Source organism: Temnothorax longispinosus, chromosome 1 (assembly GCF_030848805.1).
Source record: "Temnothorax longispinosus isolate EJ_2023e chromosome 1, Tlon_JGU_v1, whole genome shotgun sequence".
NCBI lineage: Eukaryota > Metazoa > Arthropoda > Insecta > Hymenoptera > Formicidae > Temnothorax > Temnothorax longispinosus.
In genome coordinates, this window is record NC_092358.1 from 28317252 (window position 1) to 28340743 (window position 23492).

The 23492-nt window shown below is 40.9% G+C and overlaps 5 protein-coding genes across 8 annotated transcripts; 2 read left to right on the forward strand and 3 right to left on the reverse strand.

Moving 5' to 3' along the window:
• Window positions 1–1592: 1592 nt before the first annotated feature.
• On the reverse strand, window positions 1593–3708 carry Vps36 (vacuolar protein sorting 36). Its single transcript, XM_071795585.1, has 6 exons — window positions 3520–3708; window positions 3173–3368; window positions 2723–3078; window positions 2494–2658; window positions 2211–2426; window positions 1593–2135 (listed from the first exon to the last, which is right to left on the reverse strand). Exons 1-6 carry the CDS (start codon window positions 3613–3615, stop codon window positions 1956–1958), a joined length of 1209 nt encoding a protein of 402 aa, XP_071651686.1. The 5' UTR covers window positions 3616–3708; the 3' UTR covers window positions 1593–1955.
• Window positions 3709–4199: 491 nt separating this feature from the next.
• On the forward strand, window positions 4200–13468 carry Sbf (SET domain binding factor). The gene is made up of 12 exons (XM_071795575.1): window positions 4200–4868; window positions 5173–5258; window positions 5334–5621; window positions 5716–5935; window positions 6043–6284; window positions 6370–10679; window positions 10756–10903; window positions 11156–11301; window positions 11387–11613; window positions 11752–11958; window positions 12044–12126; window positions 12381–13468. The coding sequence occupies exons 1-12, from the start codon at window positions 4769–4771 to the stop codon at window positions 12471–12473; spliced, it is 6150 nt and encodes a 2049-aa protein (XP_071651676.1). The 5' UTR covers window positions 4200–4768; the 3' UTR covers window positions 12474–13468.
• A 64-nt stretch (window positions 13469–13532) lies between these two features.
• LOC139823194 (zinc finger CCHC-type and RNA-binding motif-containing protein 1) lies at window positions 13533–15152 on the reverse strand. Its single transcript, XM_071795592.1, has 4 exons — window positions 14801–15152; window positions 14603–14714; window positions 13830–14177; window positions 13533–13722 (listed from the first exon to the last, which is right to left on the reverse strand). The coding sequence occupies exons 1-4, from the start codon at window positions 14911–14913 to the stop codon at window positions 13597–13599; spliced, it is 699 nt and encodes a 232-aa protein (XP_071651693.1). The 5' UTR covers window positions 14914–15152; the 3' UTR covers window positions 13533–13596.
• A 497-nt stretch (window positions 15153–15649) lies between these two features.
• On the reverse strand, window positions 15650–20720 carry Cp190 (centrosome-associated zinc finger protein Cp190). 4 transcript variants are annotated; one of them, XM_071795633.1, is made up of 6 exons: window positions 20567–20720; window positions 19100–19316; window positions 18848–18987; window positions 18338–18601; window positions 16191–18263; window positions 15650–16040 (listed from the first exon to the last, which is right to left on the reverse strand). In XM_071795633.1, the coding sequence occupies exons 2-5, from the start codon at window positions 19265–19267 to the stop codon at window positions 16196–16198; spliced, it is 2640 nt and encodes an 879-aa protein (XP_071651734.1). In that variant the 5' UTR covers window positions 19268–19316; window positions 20567–20720; the 3' UTR covers window positions 15650–16040; window positions 16191–16195. The 4 variants fall into 4 exon arrangements, with proteins under 4 accessions (XP_071651734.1, XP_071651717.1, XP_071651730.1 ...); XM_071795616.1 differs by having other exon boundaries at window positions 15650–18263; XM_071795629.1 differs by having other exon boundaries at window positions 15650–18263; window positions 19100–19296; window positions 20567–20706.
• Window positions 20721–21655: 935 nt separating this feature from the next.
• Nd-b16.6 (NADH dehydrogenase (ubiquinone) B16.6 subunit) lies at window positions 21656–22801 on the forward strand. Its single transcript, XM_071795810.1, has 3 exons — window positions 21656–22026; window positions 22109–22259; window positions 22413–22801. Exons 1-3 carry the CDS (start codon window positions 21921–21923, stop codon window positions 22618–22620), a joined length of 465 nt encoding a protein of 154 aa, XP_071651911.1. The 5' UTR covers window positions 21656–21920; the 3' UTR covers window positions 22621–22801.
• The last annotated feature ends 691 nt before the right edge of the window (window positions 22802–23492 follow it).

Here is a 23492-nt window from a genome sequence, read left to right on the forward strand (position 1 = left end):
CCGCAGGGAGACGACAATATGACGGAGAGAATTTCGTAAATCGCACGGTTAACTTGACTCGCGGACTCGCCACAGCAACCGCGACTCGCGACTTTCACGAAAATCGACGATAAGATCGCGTCGCTTATGATCGCGCGATCTCCGCGATATTTTCCAACACTTTGCACGACACTCCCGGCATTAATCTCGCGGCGCGTACTTGGTTACACGGCAACGGAAAAATTACGGCGGAGCAGCTACGAACGAAACTATACGATCTGCTCGACGCCGTGCCGCGATGTCCCGCAGGGAGACGACAATATGGCGGAGAGAATTTCGTAAATCGCACGGTTAACTTCACTCGCGGACTCGCCAACAGCAACCATGGCGTCGCGTCACTACTCACTCGCGACTTTCACGATTACACGGCGACGGAAAAATTACGGCGAAGAAGCTGTACGATCCGCTCGACGCCGCCGCCGCACCCGTGCCGCGATCCGCGATGTCCCGCAGGTAGACGAACATGGCGGAATTTCGTAAATCGCACGGCCAACTTCACTCGCCAAAAGCAACCGTGGCGTCGCGTCCACTCACTCACGACATTCATGAAAATCGACCGATATCGTCGCTTATGATCGCGCGATCTCCGCGATGTTTTCCAACACTTCGCACGACATTCCCGGCATTAATCTCGCGACGCGGCACGTACCTACTTAGTTACACGGCAACGGAAAAATTACGACTAATTACGACGAAGAAGCCGCGCTCTGCACTGATGCATGGAGCGCGGGAGACGCGGGACGCGGGCGCCGCGCCGCGGTGAACGGCTTCTCGTCAACGCGATTGGTAGGGACAAAGTGGGGGCTACAAGTGTCTAGGCACGGTGCGCGCACGGTATGCGTGACGTCAGCACGCCTCGAACCGCTCCTCTACCCCCACTACTCGTGTTTACCGCGGCGCGCACGACCGCGCTTTAACGTCGCCGGCCGCCGGCCGCCGCTCTCACATCACAATATTTACAATCAGACCGCATCGCGGAATAATAATAGATAATACACAAATGAATCGCGCCCGCCGGGTCCCGGCGCGGCGGTTTAGATTACGAAAAACTGATGTATCGAATTTAATACATGTGCTTCGCGAAATTTATATAGATACCGAGGTACGTCGCATTCGATAATATATTCGATAGTATAATATTGATTATACATAAATGCGGAAAGTCATGTACTATTAATTGTACACGAATCATTGTTAATCATGGTTGCGGTTCTATTTACACAATTCGTTTAATGAATAAATTTAAAAATATATATATTTCGATTAATGGACAACGCCTTGCATTTCATTATCTCATCTGATAAATAATTTATTCTATTAAATCTAAGAAGCATGCAGTTACCTTATTATTTACTTTATCAACAATTTAATAAACATATTATTATGTAGAATTTTACGCGTTGTCTTAATTGATTTCTTTCCTAATTAGTTCAATATTTCCTATTATTTGAAAAATTATTTCTGTTCAGAAATTAAACATAGATATAAAATTTATTTTATTTCTGATCTCATACAATTTACAACTACAATAAAGTACGTATTTTTTTCAATGCTTTGATTTTTAAAATAAAATATATTATTATACGATTATATAGGTATCTTTTCATACAATGTTTGTGAATCTTACCAGGGAAGTAATTATTACATTAATAGGTTGAAATTGTAAAAAAAAATTACATAAATTTATAACGTTATAAAGAAGTAAATAATTGTGCTTAAAAATAAGTATTATTTATATTTGACAAGTATTATTTTTATATTTGATAATTAAATTTTAACAGCGTTTAATTTAACTGCATATTTTGGACATATGAAAACTTAAAAAATATATAAAACTTTGAAGCGTTGGTGTTACACGATGGCGCCCAACATTAGTTCAAAAAGGCAATCAATTGTATATTTGTGATAGCTTAAAATTATTCACTAGATATTTCCTCTAAAAATAGATTGGGATAGAATCTCAGAGCTTCTATCGAATCGTCCCTGCAGGCTTTGCCGTGCTTCTCCGTGACTAGCAATCGTTCGCGTGCTAATAATACCGATATACCCTCTGATTGTGCAAGATCTTCGGCCGTCATAGGTCCTTTTTCTTTCAACTAAAAATTTTGTGGGAGATACAGTGAAGAAGTTAAATAATTTTGGCTAAATTTATCGTGTTATTCAATGCTTACCAATTCCGTTATACGATCTATAACAGCATTATCGTCGTGAGAACGAATTTGAAGTACCATAACACCGCTATCAAAACTTCTCAACACAATTGGTAAACCTAAGGGCGCCAATTGTCTGCTGGCGTGTAATAAATCCTCAGGAGATAAAAGTTCCAAACCTCTCGCTCTATTCACACGACAGTAAACGTCTGTGAGTGTCATCATGCCGCCGACTTCCTGAAACCGGATATATAACATTTCTTTAATCGTTCTTTACATTCAATGAGCGATATATCCTGCAAACCTTTATCGGCTCTTCCAAGATACATGCAAGCTGTTTCGCTAATTGTTCCAAGTACTCGTTGCTACTCTTGTACGCATCTCTCGTTACTGGATCGTCGATACCTAAGCTCATTAAGTAAGCCTTAAATCTGACAGTTTCATCCTCCGTTATATCTCCTTGTCTTGCCTGCAATGATCCTGCATTATGAACCTCAACCTGTCAGCTTTACAAAGGAATTATTGAAAATCACCCTTATTTTAGCCGAAATGGTCTTTGAGATGGCCACCATATCTTTAGCCATATCCATAAGCTTCGTAAGATCTTGAAATGCCAATGATATACTTTCGTCAGTTTCTTTCTGCTTCTCTTGTAGACTTCTTTCAATACCTATAATACCCGTTCGGGTTTTTATGCGAGGTGGCAGTTTTGTGTTTTCTTGATTATCACGTACATTGGGGACGATTAATCCAGGAGCAGGAGCAAACTCCCACATTTGTCTCATAATGGTATCGGACAATTGCGTTATAAAATTTGGATCGAGACCTTCTTTGAACGACAATTTAACATAATTGTACAAGCTATTATCCGTTGGACCAGGCATCTTATCTACAAACATACAAATGTTCCATTTAACTAAATAACTTGAAAATAATTCCCATATATATCTATATATACTCGTTAGGCCTTAATTAAATCTTACCAACTGCAGGTTCAGACAGATGTAGCACAATCTTCTTACTACGTCCGAAGGAAAACGGACCAGGATTTTCCTCTTCGAAGAAAACGATATGTCTAAGTGACAATGACAAGCAGGTATTACCTCGTGGTATATCGCCAGGCCTGCCCCAGAGTATTCTGTGACTGGTTAGGATTAATTCACCATTTTCGAAATTTGTCTATCGAAATAAGAAATTATTTTAATATTAATATATCTACTTAGGTATAAAATTAAAACGATTAATTATAAGATCTAAACATCTAGCACACACTTTTCTCCGAGCCACTGGGCAAAATTCTGTTCCTTTCAGCCGCAAGTAGTATTATTACCTTTGTGTCACCGTCGTAGAGGCGCACGACCATATCACGTCTCACATAAACCTCGTTTGGCATAAACCGAGAATCAGCGTATTCGAACCTGTTCATCGTGGCGACTGGCGAACTGTCTGTCAACTGTCAGATCCAAGTGTCAAAGCGAAAAATCATATTTACCTCATGTGATTGCCGTAAACTAAAGATTGATTTAGATGGGCTGCCGGCTCGCGCGCGCAACGCGAATCGGCGAATACTCCGCGGTTCCCTATTGGCGGTACTGCTCGCCGCTCGGTACGCGTTGATCGACCATCGGTTAATTAAATATTATATTCAAGTATTTGTTGATTCAAAAATTTGCAACAACCAATCTCATTTTTCTTCAATAAATGTGTGAAATAAAAAAATATACAGAAATATATGTACATAAAAATTTGCGATCTACCGTTCGAACGTAAATCCATGGACAAATTCCGCTTAATATCGGTGCGTTCCAAATACTTTTATCCACAATTGTCCACAATCCGCTTATCCACTGCGATGCCGACTGACGGCAGAACGGCGAAAAAAAAACCACCCTGGCCGCTCGAGGCTCGACTGCTCGAGTAGCGGCGGTGCTGGGCGCCTGGGCCGCCCGGGCGATGCGCTCTCATCTTCGTTTTGTGTAATCGTTGGATGTTTCGGCCCGTATTCTCGCCGTATAGCGAGTAGCGAGCTCAACAAACCCTCAATGTGGCGTTTGAGTTTGGCAGGTTATGGATTGAGGTTTCGGGGTGTGGCATCGTTATTCGGCGGGTCCGCGTCCGCGGGACGTTGCGAAACGCGGCAGTAGCGACCTAGCCTAGCGAGTACCGACGTGATCGTTGAGTGAGACGCGCGCGAGTGTTCGTGCAAGTGTTCGTGCACGCGAAATTTCTTCGCTCGTGTATCTTTTTTTTTTCCCTTTTTCTTTTTCTTTCATTCTTTCCTAACGCAAATGCGCGAGAGCTCGGCGTTGCTTCCGTAATTCCGTAATTTTACGGCAACTTGACGTTTTCACGCATTACTTGATAGAGCGTAGGAAAAATCCGTGGAACAATCGCGGGAGCTATACGTGACGTGACGATGTACGGAACATTTTCAAATCGATCCCCGCGTTGACGCGTGTCCGTGTGTACATCGCCTCCACGTTTGACACAAGGTAGACCAAGTCAAGTCGCTAAGCCGCACGACGAGGCAGGCGGCAGGCCACGGTCCATGAAATCACGTGTAACAAACGCGACGTGGGATGTTGAGCGCAACCACCCCCACTCAGCCCCACGAATACACCGAGATGTCTCGGTTAGCCGACTACTTTGTAGTGGTCGGCTACGATCACGAGAAAGAAAGTAAGTCATTGTCAAAGATTGCGCTTGACCAAGATTCACCATTTTTCTCTTTAGTATTATTTCAGTTTAATTTAATTTTCTACGTTAAACTAAATGATGATTAGATGTCCAGGTATTGAAAATTGAACAAAGTGTACAATTGAAAATGACAGATATAACTGGTTTAACATTCTGCAATTACATGTAGCAAATTCTCAGTGGCAAATGCTCCACTAACTTGCTATTGCATTAACTATGCGCATCAACAAATATATAATATATATGTGCATCTGTTTTACATATGTGCATGTTTTTGTGATTGTAGGGGGTGGTGTGAGTAGTGGAGTAATATTACAACGATTCCCAGAGAAAGATTGGCCAGATACACCTTTCATCGAAGGAATAGAATGGGTAAAACTCTTTCTTTTTTGGAAGACGGATTTGTTATGTCGCCATGTTATTTACATTGTGTGTCCTACCTTATAGTTTTGTCAACCGCAAGGATGGGCCTTGTCGACGGAAAGGCAAGAGCCACGCTTCTTTGTTTCAATATTGACGGATATCGATGCAAATCGACATTACTGCGCTTGCATGTGCTTCAATGAAACGGTATCGATCGTGCCAAGCAAACCTGTGGACGAGGAAGAAGATCCCGTAGATGGAGATAGTCGGCCCTTGGTCAGGGCGATACCCGCCATTGCGCATCATAGCATTATGTACGCACCCAAATGTCTGGTGCTGGTTTCCAGACTCGATTACATAGAAACATTTAGAGTATGTGAATATTTAATTAAACATTTAATATAATTAAATCGTCAACTACGTGTTTTCCTGGTAGTTTATTATTAATGATTTATTATTCTTGCAGAATTGTCTTGGTATTATATACACGGTGTACGTGGAAAATCTTGGTATACCGTTAGAGACGTTAGTTGGAAACATATTAGGATGTATTCAAGTACCTCCCGCTGGTGGGCCACAGGTACGATTCAGCATCGGAGCAGGGGATCGTCAGGCACTTCAACCACCAATTAGTCCTTCTCTTCCCATAACTCATACTAGTGTAAATTTATTATTTCAGCAACTAGGTAAGAACGTAATTATGATAAAACATGAAATTTGCAATGATTTATACACACAACAACTCAATATATATTCAATTATATTACTAACCGATAAATAATTTTATTTCTAGGTATTCGCAATGTGTTAGTATTATTTTGCGCAGTCATGACAGAACACAAGATACTTTTCCATTCTGCCAGTTATTCTCGACTGACTGAAGGGTGTCGTGCCCTAACTGCGTTGATGTATCCATTCAGATATTCGCATGTTTACATTCCTCTTTTGCCAGCGGCTTTAGTCGAAATTCTCAGTACTCCAACACCATTTATTATGGGGGTACACAGTTCGTTGAAATACGAAGTTGCGGAACTTGTAAGGAAAACTTTTATGTAACTTTGAGAAACCATTTATTCTAATTTAAACTCTCGTTTGCTATTTATAATCGTCCTATTTACAGATGGATGTAATAGTTGCCGATCTGGACGGAGGTTCCTTAACAGTTCCGGATGGTGTCTCGCTTGCTTTACTACCGGAGCCGTTGCTCTCGCAAACGCAGGATGCGTTATCTCTGGTGTTGCAGCCAGAATTGGCGTGCGCGGATTACGCGTTTCCTCCGCTCGCAACGAGAGCTCCGCATTCTCCCATGCTCGACAAGGAACTCAGAGCAGTGTTTATGAGAACCTTTGCTCAATTGTTGCAAGGATACCGAAGCTGCTTGACGTTGATACGAATACATCCGAAAGCTGTTATCACTTTTCACAAAGCCGCATTTTTGGGAGAGAGGGGTTTAACGGACTGCGATTTCACCACGAGAGTTTTGGATTGCATGTTTTTTACATCTTTTATCGCAGAAAGAGGTCCGCCCTGGAGACCTTGCGACGTGTGGGACGAATTGTACAGTAATTTGAGCGATCAGCTGAAGCAGGAAGCGCAGGATCATCGAGTTATACTGACGCACATCCAAGAACTAGCGCAACAGTTATATCTGAACGAAAACCCGAATCCTCAACCATACGTGCAGAAGATCCTGAAGCCACCCGAGGGTGCGTTTGCGAGGATTCATCAGCCTCTCTTGCCACGTATCAATCCGGAGCAGGTTCAAGCGATCATCGACGAGGGTCTTGCGAAGAATAATCTCAAAGTCAGATTGTCGTCCTTGAGGCCGATTCAACCTCGCATCGTTCCTATGGGTCCGCACATTTCATTTGTTCATGACACTAGGCACCTGGTTAGCAACTCCGCTCGTAGACTAGAAGTATTACGCAATTGTATCAACTGTATATTCGAGAATAAGATCTCGGACGCTCGCAAGACGTTTCCAGCTGTCTTGCGAGCTTTGAAGAGTAAAGCGGCTCGGTTAGCGCTCTGCATGGAGTTGTCGCAACATGTAGTCGGGAACAAGGCTATGCTAGAGCATCAACAATTCGATCTAGTGGTGCGTCTGATGAATTGCGCGCTGCAAGACGACTCGTCGATGGATGAACACGGAGTCGCCGCTGCACTGCTGCCGCTCGCCACCGCGTTTTGTAGAAAGTTGTGCACCGGCGTAATTCAATTCGCGTACACCTGCATCCAGGAGCATCCGGTATGGCAGAATCAACAATTTTGGGAAGACGCCTTCTATTTAGACGTTCAGAAAGACATCAAACGCCTGTATCTGCCGGGTGACAATTCGCCACCCAGACTTATGAACGATGGTATTCTGAGTCCTATCAGTCCGCGGGATGGGAAAGAATTTCCGTACCGCGATCGATATTCCATCTATCAGGCTCAGGAACCGTCGGCGCTGGAAATAGCCGCGGATCAGATGCGGATCTGGCTGTCCATCGATCCCGAGAAACAGAAAGAGCTGGTTAATAGCGAGGAGAGCACCATGTACAGCCAGGCCATTCATTATGCCAATCGAATGGTCTATCTACTAGTACCGTTAGACATCGGCTCAAAGACGCATCGTCAAGATCACATCTATGACGACGAACGCGCCAGTAACAGCATCACGAATAGCGTGGCAAGCGACAGCGGCGACGCTGAATCTGGATTCGAGGAGACTGACCCGGGGGAGACCGGCAGTGCCGTCATTCGGATGGTCTCGCGATTCGTCGATCGCGTGTGTACCGAGGGCGGCGTCAGCGCCGAGCACGTGCGTTGCCTGCATCAAATGGTCCCGGGTGTGGTTCACATGCACATCGAGACGCTCGAGGCAGTCCACAGGGAAAGCAAGAGACTGCCACCGATACAAAAGCCGAAGATTTTGACGCCAAACATGCTGCCTGGCGAGGAGGTGATAATGGACGGCTTGCGCGTTTACCTGCTGCCGGACGGCAGGGAGGAAAGTTCCTCAGGATTGCCCAAGATACCGCCTCTCTTGCCAGCCGAGGGTGCAATCTTCCTCACGAACTACAGGATAGTGTTCAAGGGTATACCTTGCGATCCGTTCGCCTGCGAGCAATTGGTCGTTCGTGCTTTCCCCGTGACGTCTTTGACTAAGGAAAAGCGCGTCGCTGTGCAACATCTGGCGCATTTGGATCAATGCCTTCAAGAGGGTCTACAATTACGTTCTTGCACGTTCCAATTGATAAAATTGGCCTTCGACGAGGAAGTTACGCCCGAGAATATCGACACTCTGAGGAAATTGGTGCACAAAGCTAGATATCCGCCGCACATCTTCCATCATTTCGCCTTCAACGGTCAGGTCTTGGTCACGCAAACGGCACATCACAAGGGCAAGGAGAAAAACGCTACTCTAAAGGGTTTCGCGAAAAAAACGCTGTTGAAGACCGCGCGAAAGGCCGGTTTTAAACCGAAACAATCGTCCAAACGGCAAAAGTACGTGCTACCGAATATGAATCTCATCAACAGCAACAACAAGTACATGACGTCGCCTGGCCGAATGAGTCTACCGATGACCGATAGCAATGATCTTAGCCACGACGACGATCTCAGCGTGGACGATTTCGAGATACCCGGGGTGGTGACGCAACCGCCGACCGATGCCAAGACCCTCGAACGTTTGTCCGAGCGTAGCTACGTCCGGGACTGGTACCGACTGGGCCTATATTCGAACGGACCGCACAACAATCGTCGCAACGAACCCTTCCGACTGACCTCGGTGAACTGCGCTTACATGATTTGCCGCAGCTACCCTGCGCTTCTGATCGTGCCCACTTCTGTGTCGGACGAGAGCATTCGACGATTCTGCAGACTTCATCGTCACAGTAGAATGCCAGTTGTCACCTGGAGACATCCGCGAACAAAGGCGTTGCTAATTAGAGGCGCCGGTTATCACGGGAAAGGTGTAATGGGCATGCTGAAGGCCCATCCGACCTCCGGCAGTAATCTAAAAACCACGTCCTCGGAGACTACCTCCTCTCTGGAGCAAGAGAAATATATGATGGCACTCGTTGCCGCGACCCCGCTCTCCGTACTGCGTCAAGGTTCCGCTTGGGGTATGTCCGACAGCTCTCTAAGTATAGACTCGTTATTACTGGCGGCGGAAGATCGTAACGCCACGCCTGAACAATCGCGTCGCAATCCGTTCAACAAACCCCTCGGCACTCTCAGTTCGTCGGGCGGCAAAGGTCCCAAGAATTTCGGTCGATGGGGTTCTTTGAAAGACAAAAGACACAATTCGCAGGCTTCCTTAACTTCCGTTCATCACCAGCGCGGAACCGTCAGACATTCCGCGGATTCCGACAGCGGCACGGAATGCGTTCACACGTTTCAACGCGCCGCTCTCTACATTCTGGGTGAGAAGGCACACATGAAAGGCGTCAAGGCAGAATCCACTCCCAAGACGGACTTTATTCCGGTAGAATATTACGACGTGAGGCACACGAAGGCTGCATTTAAGAAGCTGATGCGAGCGTGCGTGCCCAGCTCACCGAACGTCGAACCCGATCAAAGTTTCTACAGACTCATCGAGAGCTCGGAGTGGTTGCAGCAACTGCAGAGCCTGATGCAGCTAGCGGGGGCAGTCATAGACCTCATGGATATGCAGGGCTCGTCGGTGGCGGTTTGCCTGGAAGATGGTTGGGACACTACGACCACCGTTTGTTCCGTAGCGCAGGTGTGTCTCGATCCGCATTACCGAACGATCGACGGCTTCAGAACCTTGATCGAAAAGGAGTGGCTTGGATTCGGGCACAGATTCGGCCACAGGAGCAACCTCGCCGCGAATTCGCAAACGACAAACTTCACACCTACGTTTCTACAGTTCCTCGACATAGTGCATCAAATACAGAAACAATTTCCTCTGGCCTTCGAGTTCAATGAGTACTATTTGAAGTTCTTAGCTTATCACTCGGTGTCCTGCCGCTTTCGTACATTTCTATTGGACTGCGAGTTTGATAGAGTCGAGTGCGGCATTACCGCTATAGAGGATAAAAGAGGTTCCTTGACGAGTCATCACAAGGGCGTGGACACCGGTAGCGACGACGAAACGATCTATCCTGGTGGTAGACTAGCGGGAACGAACAAACAAACACTTGGCTGTAATCTTGGACAAAGTATATTCGATTACATAGAGAAACAACACGCGAGATGTCCGTTGTTCTACAATTTTATGTACACCCCGAACACGGAGAATCCTGTTTTGCGACCAGTCTCGCATCTGCCGAGCTTGGACATCTGGCAGTTTTACCTGGAAGAAGAACTGGCACACGGTCCAGCGTATGATCTTGAAGTGCTGCAGCAAGATTCCCAGCAGGAGGAAGAGGCCGAAGCTGCGGATGGCGTGGTTAAGAGCAATCGTAAAGTGGTTACTCAGGGGTAATTATTTAAATGCTACATTCAACGCTCGCGTGAAGAAATCGCTCGCGAAATTACAGATTACCATCTTTTCCAGATACGACGGAGTCAGCACAATGGTGCCCGACCAGTTTTCGCATCTTTTAGAAGAAATTCACAAGTTGGAAACCGAATTGGGACATTTACCGCAAAAGTGGAAAGTCCTCTGGGATAAACTCGAGTTGCCGAACACTGACTCCCTTGCTGTAAGTCGCAACAGAATATTCATGCAGTTCTTTATACCAAGTTATTCTTGCGAGTATCATCGCAAGAAAAACTCAAAATATATTTGACACTGTATATACTGTTGTGTAATTTATTTTTGAATTATATTTTTTTTCTTATCTACGATGTGTCAAAGATTAAGTCATGAGACTTCGTCACAGTCCGAATATATTTCGGCATAATTTTAACTATTATAAAACCATATAATCGTTATCGATTTTCTTTTTTTCTAGCGGCACGCATCATTCAGCACGGCACTCGTACGGTATCACGGTCGATTGATTCATAAACGTTCTACTTTAGAACTGTTATTGCGTGGCAAACTTGCCGGTGGAAATACTACCGGAAACGAAGGTTCTGTTTATGCGCATCCACACAGGTATCATCATATCATCAATGTCAATCTGTAGAATCTGCTTAGATTCGTTGATTACGTATACCATGAATGCAAACATTTGCTAAAGGTTCGAACGACTGGATTCCGCGACGCCGACTCACTGCGACGCGTGTTCCGGCGTGTTATGGGGTCCTGTGAAGGCTGGATTGAGATGCATCGATTGCGGTCATGTGTGTCACGACAAATGCGCGGATGCTGTGCCAAAGAATTGCACAAAATATAAAGCTGTGACGGATAATCTCCAGACTCACACACTTACGAGAAGTGGCGGCGATAACGGAAGCGTAAACTCAAGTATGCGCTCATTTCATTAATCTAAATGGCTAATTAAGCATTTCTCACAAAAACTACTCTTTCTAGTTGTGCCACAACTATTCTCTTCAATCTACTTTCACTACTATGTACCTACTATTATGATCTTTTTCTTATTAGGTGTGACAACTATACAAACATCTTCCCAGCAATATTATGAACAATTCTCGAGTAATGTGGCGGAAAATAGAACGCACGAGGGCTATCTTTATAAACGAGGAGCTCTATTAAAGGGCTGGAAACAAAGATGGTTCGTACTAGATTCTATAAAACATCAACTGAGATATTACGACGCAGTGGAAGACTCGCATTGTAAAGGATATATAGGTATGTAATCGAACTAGAAAAATATAGGTAATATAACATAAAGTTTAAAAGAACAAAGTGTAAATTACAAAATCACATATTATAGATTTAGCTGAGGTGGTATCTGTCACTCCAGCTGCGCCCATGCCAGGACCACCAAAGAAAACAGATGATAAATCCTTCTTCGATGTAAGTACATATTCTACTTTGATGGAAAAATACACGCGATTTAAATACAATAAAAAATTTTATAAAAAATGTATTAACACTTTTCAAGATCAATCATTTCAAGTAAATTAAAAAAATATAAAACATGAACTTTTATACTAGTAATTTTTATAGATTCATAGCTTCTTTTCAATTTTGCGAATCGATTTATTTTTATACAATATTGTTGAAATGTAATTTTTGCAAGCATGATAAAATTATTTTTTTTTTTACAGCTTCGTACGAACAGACGAACATACAACTTTTGCGCTGCTGATGCAGCCACAGCACAAGAATGGATCGAAAAGGTTCAAGCGTGCTTACAATAGTGTCACAACGCTTGATTATAGTACTAATTTCAAATTCTGGATGTGACTGATATATAGAGAAGAAAAAACACAGATTTTAATTTTGTTACATAATCTTGTATAGTCTAATTGTATGCATCATAGACTGCAGTAATCTTGCTTTAAGTATTTTAAAACGCAAACTCTCGTTGGACTGAAAAATAGTATCATAAATTAAATGTGATACATCCATATCCTCAATATAGGATTAGTATGTGAATATAATGTACATTTTTTTTGTGATTATATCGTTATATTAAATTTATATTCATCGAGCTGGAAGATGAGAGATCGCTATATAATGCGTCGCGCCTAAAAATCCTTTTTATTTTGTTTAATATATTTTCTAATGTTAAATTATGATGAATTATAAAAAACGAATATAGCTCATACATAATAAATTGTGCACTGAAATTGTCTATTGAAATGTATACAGCATGTCTCAAGATCACCACAGTTTTTGATATCTGTGTGAATTTTTTAGCAAATTGGGATCAATTTTTCCTTAATAACGAACTATAAATTGATTATAAATTTAACTTAAAATAAACGATTGCTAATCGCAACTATCTTTTAGCAGCACAAATAAATTGGACCCTATTCTTCAAGTAAATTTTTTTCTCAGCGAAATTTTAATTTGGATTGTGTTATATTACTACTAAAATGGCTAATATTTTAACCAAGAAAAGACAAATTCAAAATTTTTTCTAAATTGTAAAAAGATCGCTTTCTCTCTTACAAAATTGGTTAACTTGGGATATTCTGTGTATATGAATAAATATACATACATATATATATATATATAACTATTATCTAAATATTATTGTAATTAATATTATTACTTGATAAGTTGCGAACTTGTTTGTTAAAAGTGTTAAGTTCAAAGCTTGTGAGAAAGACAATTTCTATCTCTAAATATGTTAAGAATATTTGATTAATACTCCTGCCATGCTGACAGTAAAGTTAAATTAAGAATACATTTGTAGCACTTTTTATCATAGTTTGATTTGAAAAGTTTCGTAATTTGAAAACAAAAAGCGATACTATTTATATATATTTATCGATATATACATTTTCGAGATTTTACACCATTTCATATCATACATTACTCGCTAAAATCTTCTTCGTCACTGAAATAGTTATTCTTTTTATAACGTTTCCTCGGTGCAGTCAAAGTTTCTTTTCTATCATATTCATCTGCTTCTCTACGTTCCATTTCAGACCGTTTTTGCTGAAATATAAAGTAACATGAGTAAAGATGTGCATTTTTTTGCTCCATAAAATTTTAACTTATTCATTCGTCTCATTTCACGTTTCAATTAAAAATTATGATTATACCTCGAGTGCAATAACGGCACTTAACGTTTCTGGTTCCTCTTCCGTATCATCATCGACGTTATAGACGTCGTCGATGTTGCGTTTTGGTTTTCTTGTCGCTTCATCGCTATCGCTATCATAATAACTTGTGTCGTACTTTTCTTGTTTCACATTTTTCTTACGTATCCTGACTCTTTTCGCTGGCGGTTCCCTAGGACCTAATGAGTTATTGGTGCAGCAATACGATAAATGTCCTTCCTGCCCACATTCATAGCACTGCGACTTGTCGGGATAATCTCTACGACGTATAAATTCAGTGCTGCGACCATTGTCGACTGCTATTGAACTTTTCAGAGTGCGACCAAGTACCTAACAGTAAAAAAATAAAGGGAAGAGGCTGTTAACAACATATAGATAATCTCTATTGATGCTATTTAAAACTGTGATTTTAGCCTTTATCTCCTCTTTTTAAAATTAAGAAAAGGCAAAAAGCATAATTTCAATTAATTTCTTATTAGGACTCTAAATGAGAATTCTGCAAATTAAACGTTTCATGTGGGAATTTGTTTAATTTTCTATTTTACGAATATAAAATAAAATTTTACTGATATTTTAAAGCTATACTGATAATGATATTCCTTTTTAATAAGTTTTAAAATTATATGGTCGCGCAGAAACGGCATATCCATGTGCAATCGAACTAATGCTCGAATGACTACGCAACGTGATTATTTGAATGACGTGCGGCATCAAACAATTAGAGAAATAAATAAATAGTATAAATTGAAATTTACCTCCGTATTATTAAGAGCTTTCGCACAAGACACGGCATCTTCCGTTTTAAGAAATAGCACGAAAGCAACGCCGCGACTACGTCGCGTTACCTTGTCTTTCAATATTGTTACTCTGTAAATAAACGACATAAATATTTTGCACGATATACATATATGGAGACTCGACGTTTGACAGCAAAATGCTTATAAGTAACTCACTTGACAATTTTCCCGTAACTTTCCAATAGCTGATGTACATCATTGTTGGTTAAGGAGAACGGTAAATTCGACACGTAAACAGTCGATTTACTTGGAGCGATACGACCGTTCATATCTTCATAAATTTATTTTATAAAAATTATATATATATGACAAAGTCTACAGTTGGCTTCACATGTCTTTTTTTTTTGTTACTTTAATCTTTGAGCTTTCAAATATCTCATCGAGAAGCATTTCACGGATACACCATAGAGACAAAAGTAACTGCTTCCAATTTAGGTTAGGATAAAGATGAAGTAAAAAAAGTTCTAGCTGCTATTGCTGAACTGTCTGCACTAGTTCACCAATAGAAAACAGACTTTATTTTGTATTTGTGATCTAAGTTTATATATATATATATATATATATATATATATATATATATATATATAAATATATATATTATGTATATATAATAGTATATATAATGTATATATATTATATATTGTGATGTAAGGTTTTTTCTATAATATTATATATATATATATATATATTGTATTTATTTTTCTATATTTTTCCATATAATTGTGCACAATCAAAAATGTAAAACAAAATGCGCTCATATTCTGATTTTTATTCTCATTATAGCCTTTGCCTCCTGTAGAAATTATAGTTTATAGTTTATTATCGATTGCAGTATAAAAGATTACAGGCGATAAGTATTTGGAAGGAACATCCGTTTGCAAGAATCCTTTTAAACGTGATAATATATTTTCATTCTGCGGAATAGTATTTAAAAAACTACGTGATTGGTCACCAATATACTTTGGCATATCTAATTTTTATATTCTCACGAAATAAATCTATAAATCTTAATTTATATTTTATTAATATAAGCTACATATGCATACGTATCTGAAAAAAACTTTCCAAATTGAAACATTACAGATTCTTATCCCAGACTCTTAAAGGTGCTACCGCTGTAAACAATCTCGATCGAGATTATTAGAGATTTTACGCTTCTGTTGTAAAATACATATTTTAGCTTATGTTCAAATTTGCTTTTCAACAAAATAATCAATGTGTGTCGGTGCACAACGATAAAATTCACATGTACAAGCTCATAAGATGTCTTCAATAATACCGCTCCTTCCTAAACAGCTAAATATAGCAATTTGATTAAATTTTGTGGGCTTACTGCTAAATATATTGTGTGGCAAAGTCGGTATGGCTGCATTGCGCTCGTTTGCATCACCGTCCGCTATCAACACAAACGTTACACAGAGTATAAGATAAAATAAGATATATAAAATGAAAATTTCCATTAAAGAGTGTTGCTTTAAAAATTAAACTATAGCCATGGTGAAAGTTAATAACATATTACAGAAGCAAATAAAAAATACAATATTACAGTATTCATGATTCTGTTAGCCCTTCGCTATCTTCGTCCCATTCAGCAGTGAAACTCTGCACTTTCTTATGTTGTTTATCGGTAGTCTCTTCCATGTCTTCCTCTACCATGTCGCCCTCGACGTGCTCTTCCTCAATGATCATAACAGATTCTTGTTGCCCGTCCATACTATTGCTCTGTTCGCTGCATTGTTCCTCGTCGTACTCTACTATCTCCGTTTGTTCTTCGACATATTGTATCACTTCTTCCACCTGATTATCAGCGCACTCCTCCAACATCTCTTGAGGCACCTCCTGCGCCTCCTCTTCCTCCATAACTTCCTCCATAACTTCTTCCTCGACCTCCTCGACCTCCTCAACCTCCTCGACTACCTCCTCTACTATCTCTTCGGTTTCCTGTGCAACCTCGCCGGGCTGATACTCCTCATAGGATCGATGATCGGCCTCCTCAGCACCATGAATGTACACGATCATACCGTCGTCCGTGCCCTGCATCACTATTTGCTCATTATCGGCGATATCCAACTGTTGCGGCTGTTGATGATGATTGTTCTCGGCATGCTGATAACTTTCATCATTGTTAACTAACATGATCATGTGCTGGCTCTCCAATTCGTGCTCACTATAATTGATGTTATGTGCCATATCATCCAACATCTCTGGCACAATGAATTGCTCCTCATTCGTAACTTTCACCATCTCTATGGTTTCTTCTTCCTGTGTTTCCGGAGTAGTCTCAGCATCTCCGACACCGAGGGAAGCGGCTATACCGCTGGCGACATGACTGAGAGCCTCCGCTTCGGATGACGGTTCTAACGGAATAGTCGACGCGGACGGAGGAGGCTCGGTGGTGTCTCTCTGTAATTCTTTATGCGCACAGTCCAGATGTACTTGTAAATTTGTCACGCGCACAAACACCTTGCCACAGTATGGACAACGATGGCCCTTGGTCTCTTTACCATCCGCCATACCTACATGTCCGCTATTCAATTCGTGAGTGGTGAGTTCGGTGATACTCTTGAACGACTGATTGCATTGGTTGCACTGAATATCTTCCGAAGGTAGGGAGTGATGTCGGTTAGGAGGCCGATGATTATGATTTATTTGGTGACGCACCAGCAGAGTTTCCGACAAGGCAACGTACGAACAGGACTGACATTTCGGAAAGCACATGCTCTTCGGCGGCGGCACGTTGTGCTTGGTATAAAGATGATACATCAAAATGTTACGCTTAGTTGCCTTATAGCCGCAATGCTCGCAAACCCTCGGATCAAACTTCTCCTCGTGCACATCTTGCATATGTCTTCTATACATGTAATAATTGGTATATTCCTCGTCCAAATCACACTTGTTGCATTTCCAGGGACCTGTCTCGCCGTCGATACTGCCGTTACACTTGGAATCGTTTTCATCATTATTGCTGGCCAACAGATGGTCCGATTTTAAAACCACGTAAGATACTTTTGTTTTGCTAGCAATATTACTGTCGGAGGATTTTGCTTCTTTCTGCATGATCTTCAAGCGAATATTTTTATTGTTCTTTACTAAATGGGGATATTTTTTTAACACTTCTCTGATGATCTTTGCGTGATTGTTGATAGAATCATCGGTACTTGGGCGATTCGTCTTAGGCTTTTCCACATTTTCTTTTTCCTCCAGATCAAAACGTACTCGTTTAGACGGACCGTCTTGAGATCTCTGGTAATTCTTCGATATACTCCAATCATCGTCCGAATTTGTGTCTCTCAAGTTCTTTTCGCTCTCCTGATTTTCCTCTTCCTCATCTTCGGTTGTATCATTTTTACTATCTCTGTCGGGCGAATGCTTACGAGAGGAATTTCCTTTTTTATCTATGTCGGATGCTTGAACAATAGGCTTTGTATTGTACGTAATGTCATCGAATGAAGAAAATACTCCCAGAGCAATATCATCTGCTTCCGGAAGATCGAATCTGGATGGGCCAGGTGTCGTTTCCTGTTTATGTATCGAAGATGCACTGTGGAATGTTCGTACTTCATAATTCATCGCTGGCATGGGTGGAGATTCGTCTAGCTTTCTCTTCCATATGGGAAGTCTTAAAAGATAGAGATTATTAAAATTTTATCGTTTTATAAGACTGTTTGGAGCATTACATTATGGAATACGTACTTTCTACCTGGCAATGGTTGCCCAGATAAAATCGGTGAGGTCGAACTGGTGGAGCTGACAATCGCTTTTGTAGTTGGAGTTGGAGGTTTCGAGACGGCTATCACTGGACGCGTAGGTGTTTTTGCCATATCATCTTGCATTTTGCTCGTGTTAAATTGAGCGTCGAGCAACTTTGTTAGGACCGTCATGTTCATTTTTTGCGCTGTACGATACAAAGCATGTTGCTCCGACGTCCAATATTCCAATTGTCCAGTGTACATAAAACTGTATATAAATGTGCAATTAATTAAATATAAACGACAAAAGTGTTCCAGCATGAATATTAAAGCGTGGAGGCGAATATAAGTGTGGAGGTGAGATTAATTTTTAGTTGGAGTATGGGTTCGAGAGTTCTGACCCTCGTCCCGTGTATGCCTTGGTTTTATAAGAGGATGATTGGAACATGAAAAGAGTATGAGGTGAATGAAAACCCATTTTAAATATATTAAAGCAATAAATATTAAAACGTACCTTATAATAGACTTAACACACTCGTAAGGCATATCTGAAGGCATAATTATTACACCATTAAAATTTTCATCCTTCTCTTTTTGCTGTTCTTCGAGTTGCATAAAATAGTCTGTACATGTTGTCACCACAAGTCGATGAGCCTGAAAAGAAATTTCTTTTAATAATATTATTGATAATTTTAAAAATATGTTTAGAAATATTTTCCGATATTATTGCTTCATACTAATAACGTAAGCATCACATTATTTATACCTGTACAGTAATATCACTTGTAGGAAATTTAATTTTGAGATCGAGAAATTGTTCCTCCGAGTAAAGAGTCTGAAGTCGTTGAAGAAAGAACGATCCCCAATTATCCACCTTTACTTGCTTCAAGCCACGCGCAGGGGGTGACTTCTCTTGAATCACTCCTGACTCCATTATCAAGTATTTGACAAAAGTATCGATATCTGGGTCAATATATTATATACTGAAAATAAATATTATTTCTATGACAAATATTATAAATAGAAAGTTATATATGTATATAATTAAAAGTCAAGCTCGTGTGTGTCAAATAATAAATAGGTTGCCGGCCAATAACGAGCAATATGTATAAATGTATATATGTATAAACGGTCCAAATTTTTCTACTTTTCAGAATATAGAACACCATATGACAATCAACAGAAAAATTGGATTTTAATGAAAAATATTCAATTTCAAAGATTTAATAGGTAACGAATATTATTCATTCTTTAATTTGCATTCTACTGTTTATAGGTACAAGGTATTATAAAACGAACAAATACAGTCTAGAATAAAGTTTTGTATCTTATTTTTTTCTACTTTAATGTAAGATTCTGGGATCAAAGTTGACATTTACAATCATAGTTATGTAATATAATAATTGTAATCTATTGTGCAAATATTACGCAGCAGTAAAAAAAAAATAAAATAAGCTAATTTCATAAAGAACATACTGCCGCTGCAATCTTCATAAAGCCTCCTTTCCTATCTATACTACTTATTTCTCTAATACATTTCCCAAAATAATTTTTCTTCGCTCGAATACAATGCTAAATCCCTCTCTTTCCAGTTTCGCGCAAATCACAGAAGAGCTTTAAAAGTTTTATTAACAGCATTAATTTTTATTAACGCAATGGTGCAGCGGACTAATCCTCGAAAGTAAGAGAGTGCCATACATGCGTGAGACTTGTAACGTAATTTCAACGTATTTGACACGATGCTTCACCTATCGCGCTTCTTATCGGAAGAATCGTAGAAAAAAACATCTTGCTACGTCTTTTACCTAAAAGAACGCCAACGCGAGTTCGGGGAGGTATTGCTTCTCATAAGTGGGGAAGATGAGAGGAGGCAGGCAGATAAGATCGCGGGACGCGGAGCTGTGCTAGAAACGGGACGAGTTACAAATCTCTGGGACGACGACGACGAGGACGTTACGCACGAGACAACAGCCAGATTTTCTAACAGCCCGGGCCCCGGGGCCCCGGAGCAAGACGCTAGTTCGCGACGTTCGCGTACGGCCACGTACGGCGTACGATATACGCGTCCGTCGGCTGTCCGCGAGCTCTGCCCAGCCGCCCCAAGCCGCCCGTGATCCACGATGACGGATGAAGAATCCAGTGGGCTGTGGCTGGCCCGCCCCGGCCGTACCCGTGCGCCCGTGCCCCGTACGCGGGAATCGAAAATGCCCTATTGCACTTATAATTCACATACCTATTCAGCAGGATCTCAATATTTCCCGTTCAGCACCATCTCTTACGAATTTTCTCAGTATACAATCAACCGCAAGCATCCCACTATGTATCGTGACTCACAGATGGAGCTATACGCGTTCGATCCGGAACCCGAGAGCCGAGAGCTCAGTCCGATCAAGTCCGAGTCGCGCCGAAGCGACCGGATGTGACGTCAGTCAGTTCCGGCGTAGCGTCAGCGTCGTCACTAGCGTCGTTCACTTGTATTGTATGTCATGTGAATTCATGAAAATTGGACTTGCTTACTGCAATTAATGCTAGGTCTACAATGCGAGTCGTAAAGTCGTGGAGTCGTAAAAATTGACCAATCACAATCGAATTTGAAGAGAATAATCGACTGTGATTGGTCAATTCTTACGACTCACGACTTTACGACTCGCATTGGGCGCGTTCAGCAGATCAAACCGCTGAGTAGCAGTCGAACGTGATTGGCTCTTACTTTTAGAACCAACCAATCAACGCAAGGTGTTGATAAGACGAACTCAACAGTTGTGTCTGCTGAACGCGGCCATTGTAGACCTAGCATAACTATCCCCCTAGCACAACCACGATAAACAGTTCTGATTCGTCTATCGTGGATTTTATCCAAATAGAATAAAGCAATCTAAAAATCATTTAAATGGCATATTTTAAAGTAAGAAAATGTCCTTAAGTTACTTATTATTAGTCCTTTTCGCGAACGAGTACTTTTGGACAATTTTGCGTAACCTCTAAATTAAAATTCTAAATGTCATTCACACACACACACACATACACGCACACAAGCATGTCGCGTCTCATGCGATTATTTTTATATTTTGTTCAATAAAAAGAATAAAATTGTTTCACCAGTGACACCAGTCACCAGGATTCCTTCCTTTAAGGAGAGTGGATACGTCTTTATGATCGTATTGATCGTTCATCATAATGGTCGCGTTCAGCAGACCAAACCGCTCAGTAGCAGTCGAACGTGATTGGCTCTTACTTTTAGAACCAACCAATCAACGTAGAGTGTTGATAAGACGAACTCAACAGTTGTGTCTGCTGAACGCGGCCAATCATATACTTAAAATGGCCGTACAAGCGTGCAAGGCCAACAATTGAAAGAAAGATTGCGGACATTTATGATAATATTGATAATGTAAGGGACGAATGTTTTTCAAGCCCTTAGCCGGCTTAGCCCTTACCAGGTTACCAGTTATCCAGGTCGCATCACGCGTGGAGTGATGCGAGTGCGGTTCTAGCTTCTAGCTCCAAAACTCCAAACGTTGTCGATCGTCGTCGAGCCCCGAGGGCGAGAGGAGATTGAGGAGAACTGACAAGTGACAACTGACAAGATGAACGCGACGACGACGGAGGGTAGAAGAATACAGGATCTTCCACCAAAAGGCGGCTATGGCCCCATCCAAACGGAAAGAGTGAAATTGCGTACCATTCTTGGCGGTAAAGATTTCATTAGCTGGTTGGAAAGGTTAAGGAGGCACGTCGTCAAATTATGTAATAACGTTGTCATGAAATTTTACAGCTAAGAGCACGCTCGGGCTTCTGGTGGGCACCACGATCGTCGGATTCTATGCCTATTATCTCAATTATAAGTACATCAGGCGACAGCAGATCGAGATGAGAAGCGCACGCTTGGCGATATTTCCAGCATTATTGGCGGAACGAGATAGAGCGTAAGAATGCTGAATGCCGAATGTCTCACGAACGTATCTTTAACTTAAAATTGTGTCAACTTTGGGTGCCTGAGCCTGACAATCTTAAACATTTACAATTAAACGTTTACAATGCCTACAATTGCTCTTTTTTTTTTGTTTTTCTTCGCGCAGCGTCTTGAAACAAATGAGACGTAATCGAGATGTAGAAGCAGAATTGATGAAGAACGTCGAAGGATGGGAAGTCGGAACGTACTTTGGGGAACCTATATTCTTCCTGGACGATGAAAATCAGTGGAGAGAACCGTTGTTCTGTGAACATTTTGTGCACGCTGACTACAGTCACGTTAAAGCACGGGCCGAGCGTCATGCATGGATGTAGGACGTCGTAGGAGTATCGTGTTATCAGTACTTGGCATTCAGATGTTAGCCAGCTACGGATCGTAATACGACAACCTGAAAAAGTAGTCTTAATAATAATAATTATAATTATTGCAAGTCATAATTATTATCAATAACATTTTGAAACTATAGGTTATAATAAAATTGTTACGTAACATTTCCATTTGTCAATATTCTTTCATCTCTTTTCTCTTTACATTTTTTTGCGATAAATTTCACCTAAGGACAACAAGTACGTTCAATGATAATAATCTGGTATAAAAGTTTTCTCTTTTTTAAATGTAGCAAATATGAAATGGAACATTATAAGATAATAGAAATGCCTATTTCACACGTATTTTATTTTAAAAAATTAAGCGAATAAATATATAGATACGATACACATCTCGAGTTTCTCTTTTTTATTTGTTATATCGGTCTACATTTGTTTGTTCACATCACAGACACACGTCGAGATGGGTCTAGCATTGACATTTTTCATTTTTATCCATCAATCTCGAAGAGGAGAAAAATGTAGGTTTATCCAAGATATATAGAAAAATAAATGGCATTCCAGATCTATCTCTTAACGGTTACGTGAAATCTATTTAAGTTTTCTTTCCCGACCTACTGAAAAAAGCAAGGAAATTCGTGTAATTTCTTTGTAAAACGAGCTTTCTAAAAATATAAATGTAAGTTCTCCATCAAAGAAGTCTAACAAGGCCGGTATTCGTAATTCTTATATTTAAGACCGTCTTAAGTACAATCTTAAGACGTCATGAACCAATCACAGAGCCGTATTAGCATCTTAAGACATTACTTAAGACGGTCTTGAAATAAGAACCGACTTATGAATACCGGCCTAAAGTTCAA

Excerpts from the sequence above, each read along its gene's own strand:
- Vps36 (XM_071795585.1), bottom strand. The coding sequence starts at position 3,615 with ATGAACAGGTTCGAATACGCTGATTCTCGGTTTATGCCAAACGAGGTT. Across the intron at positions 3,369-3,519 it reads TCTACGACGGTGACACAAAG|ACAAATTTCGAAAATGGTGA; the intron begins GTAATAATACTA and ends TTATTTCGATAG. Across the intron at positions 2,659-2,722 it reads CCATTTCGGCTAAAATAAGG|GCAAGACAAGGAGATATAAC; the intron begins GTGATTTTCAAT and ends GGATCATTGCAG.
- Sbf (XM_071795575.1), top strand. The coding sequence starts at position 4,769 with ATGTTGAGCGCAACCACCCCCACTCAGCCCCACGAATACACCGAGATG. Across the intron at positions 5,259-5,333 it reads TCATCGAAGGAATAGAATGG|TTTTGTCAACCGCAAGGATG; the intron begins GTAAAACTCTTT and ends CCTACCTTATAG. Across the intron at positions 11,959-12,043 it reads GCATTGTAAAGGATATATAG|ATTTAGCTGAGGTGGTATCT; the intron begins GTATGTAATCGA and ends CACATATTATAG.
- LOC139823194 (XM_071795592.1), bottom strand. The coding sequence starts at position 14,913 with ATGAACGGTCGTATCGCTCCAAGTAAATCGACTGTTTACGTGTCGAAT. Across the intron at positions 14,715-14,800 it reads AGTTACGGGAAAATTGTCAA|AGTAACAATATTGAAAGACA; the intron begins GTGAGTTACTTA and ends GTTTATTTACAG. Across the intron at positions 14,178-14,602 it reads AAGCTCTTAATAATACGGAG|GTACTTGGTCGCACTCTGAA; the intron begins GTAAATTTCAAT and ends TTTTACTGTTAG.
- Cp190 (XM_071795633.1), bottom strand. The coding sequence starts at position 19,267 with ATGGAGTCAGGAGTGATTCAAGAGAAGTCACCCCCTGCGCGTGGCTTG. Across the intron at positions 18,988-19,099 it reads CAAGTGATATTACTGTACAG|GCTCATCGACTTGTGGTGAC; the intron begins GTATAAATAATG and ends ATTTCTTTTCAG. Across the intron at positions 18,264-18,337 it reads CAACCATTGCCAGGTAGAAA|ACTTCCCATATGGAAGAGAA; the intron begins GTACGTATTCCA and ends CTATCTTTTAAG.
- Nd-b16.6 (XM_071795810.1), top strand. The coding sequence starts at position 21,921 with ATGAACGCGACGACGACGGAGGGTAGAAGAATACAGGATCTTCCACCA. Across the intron at positions 22,027-22,108 it reads ATTGCGTACCATTCTTGGCG|CTAAGAGCACGCTCGGGCTT; the intron begins GTAAAGATTTCA and ends GAAATTTTACAG. Across the intron at positions 22,260-22,412 it reads TTGGCGGAACGAGATAGAGC|CGTCTTGAAACAAATGAGAC; the intron begins GTAAGAATGCTG and ends TTCTTCGCGCAG.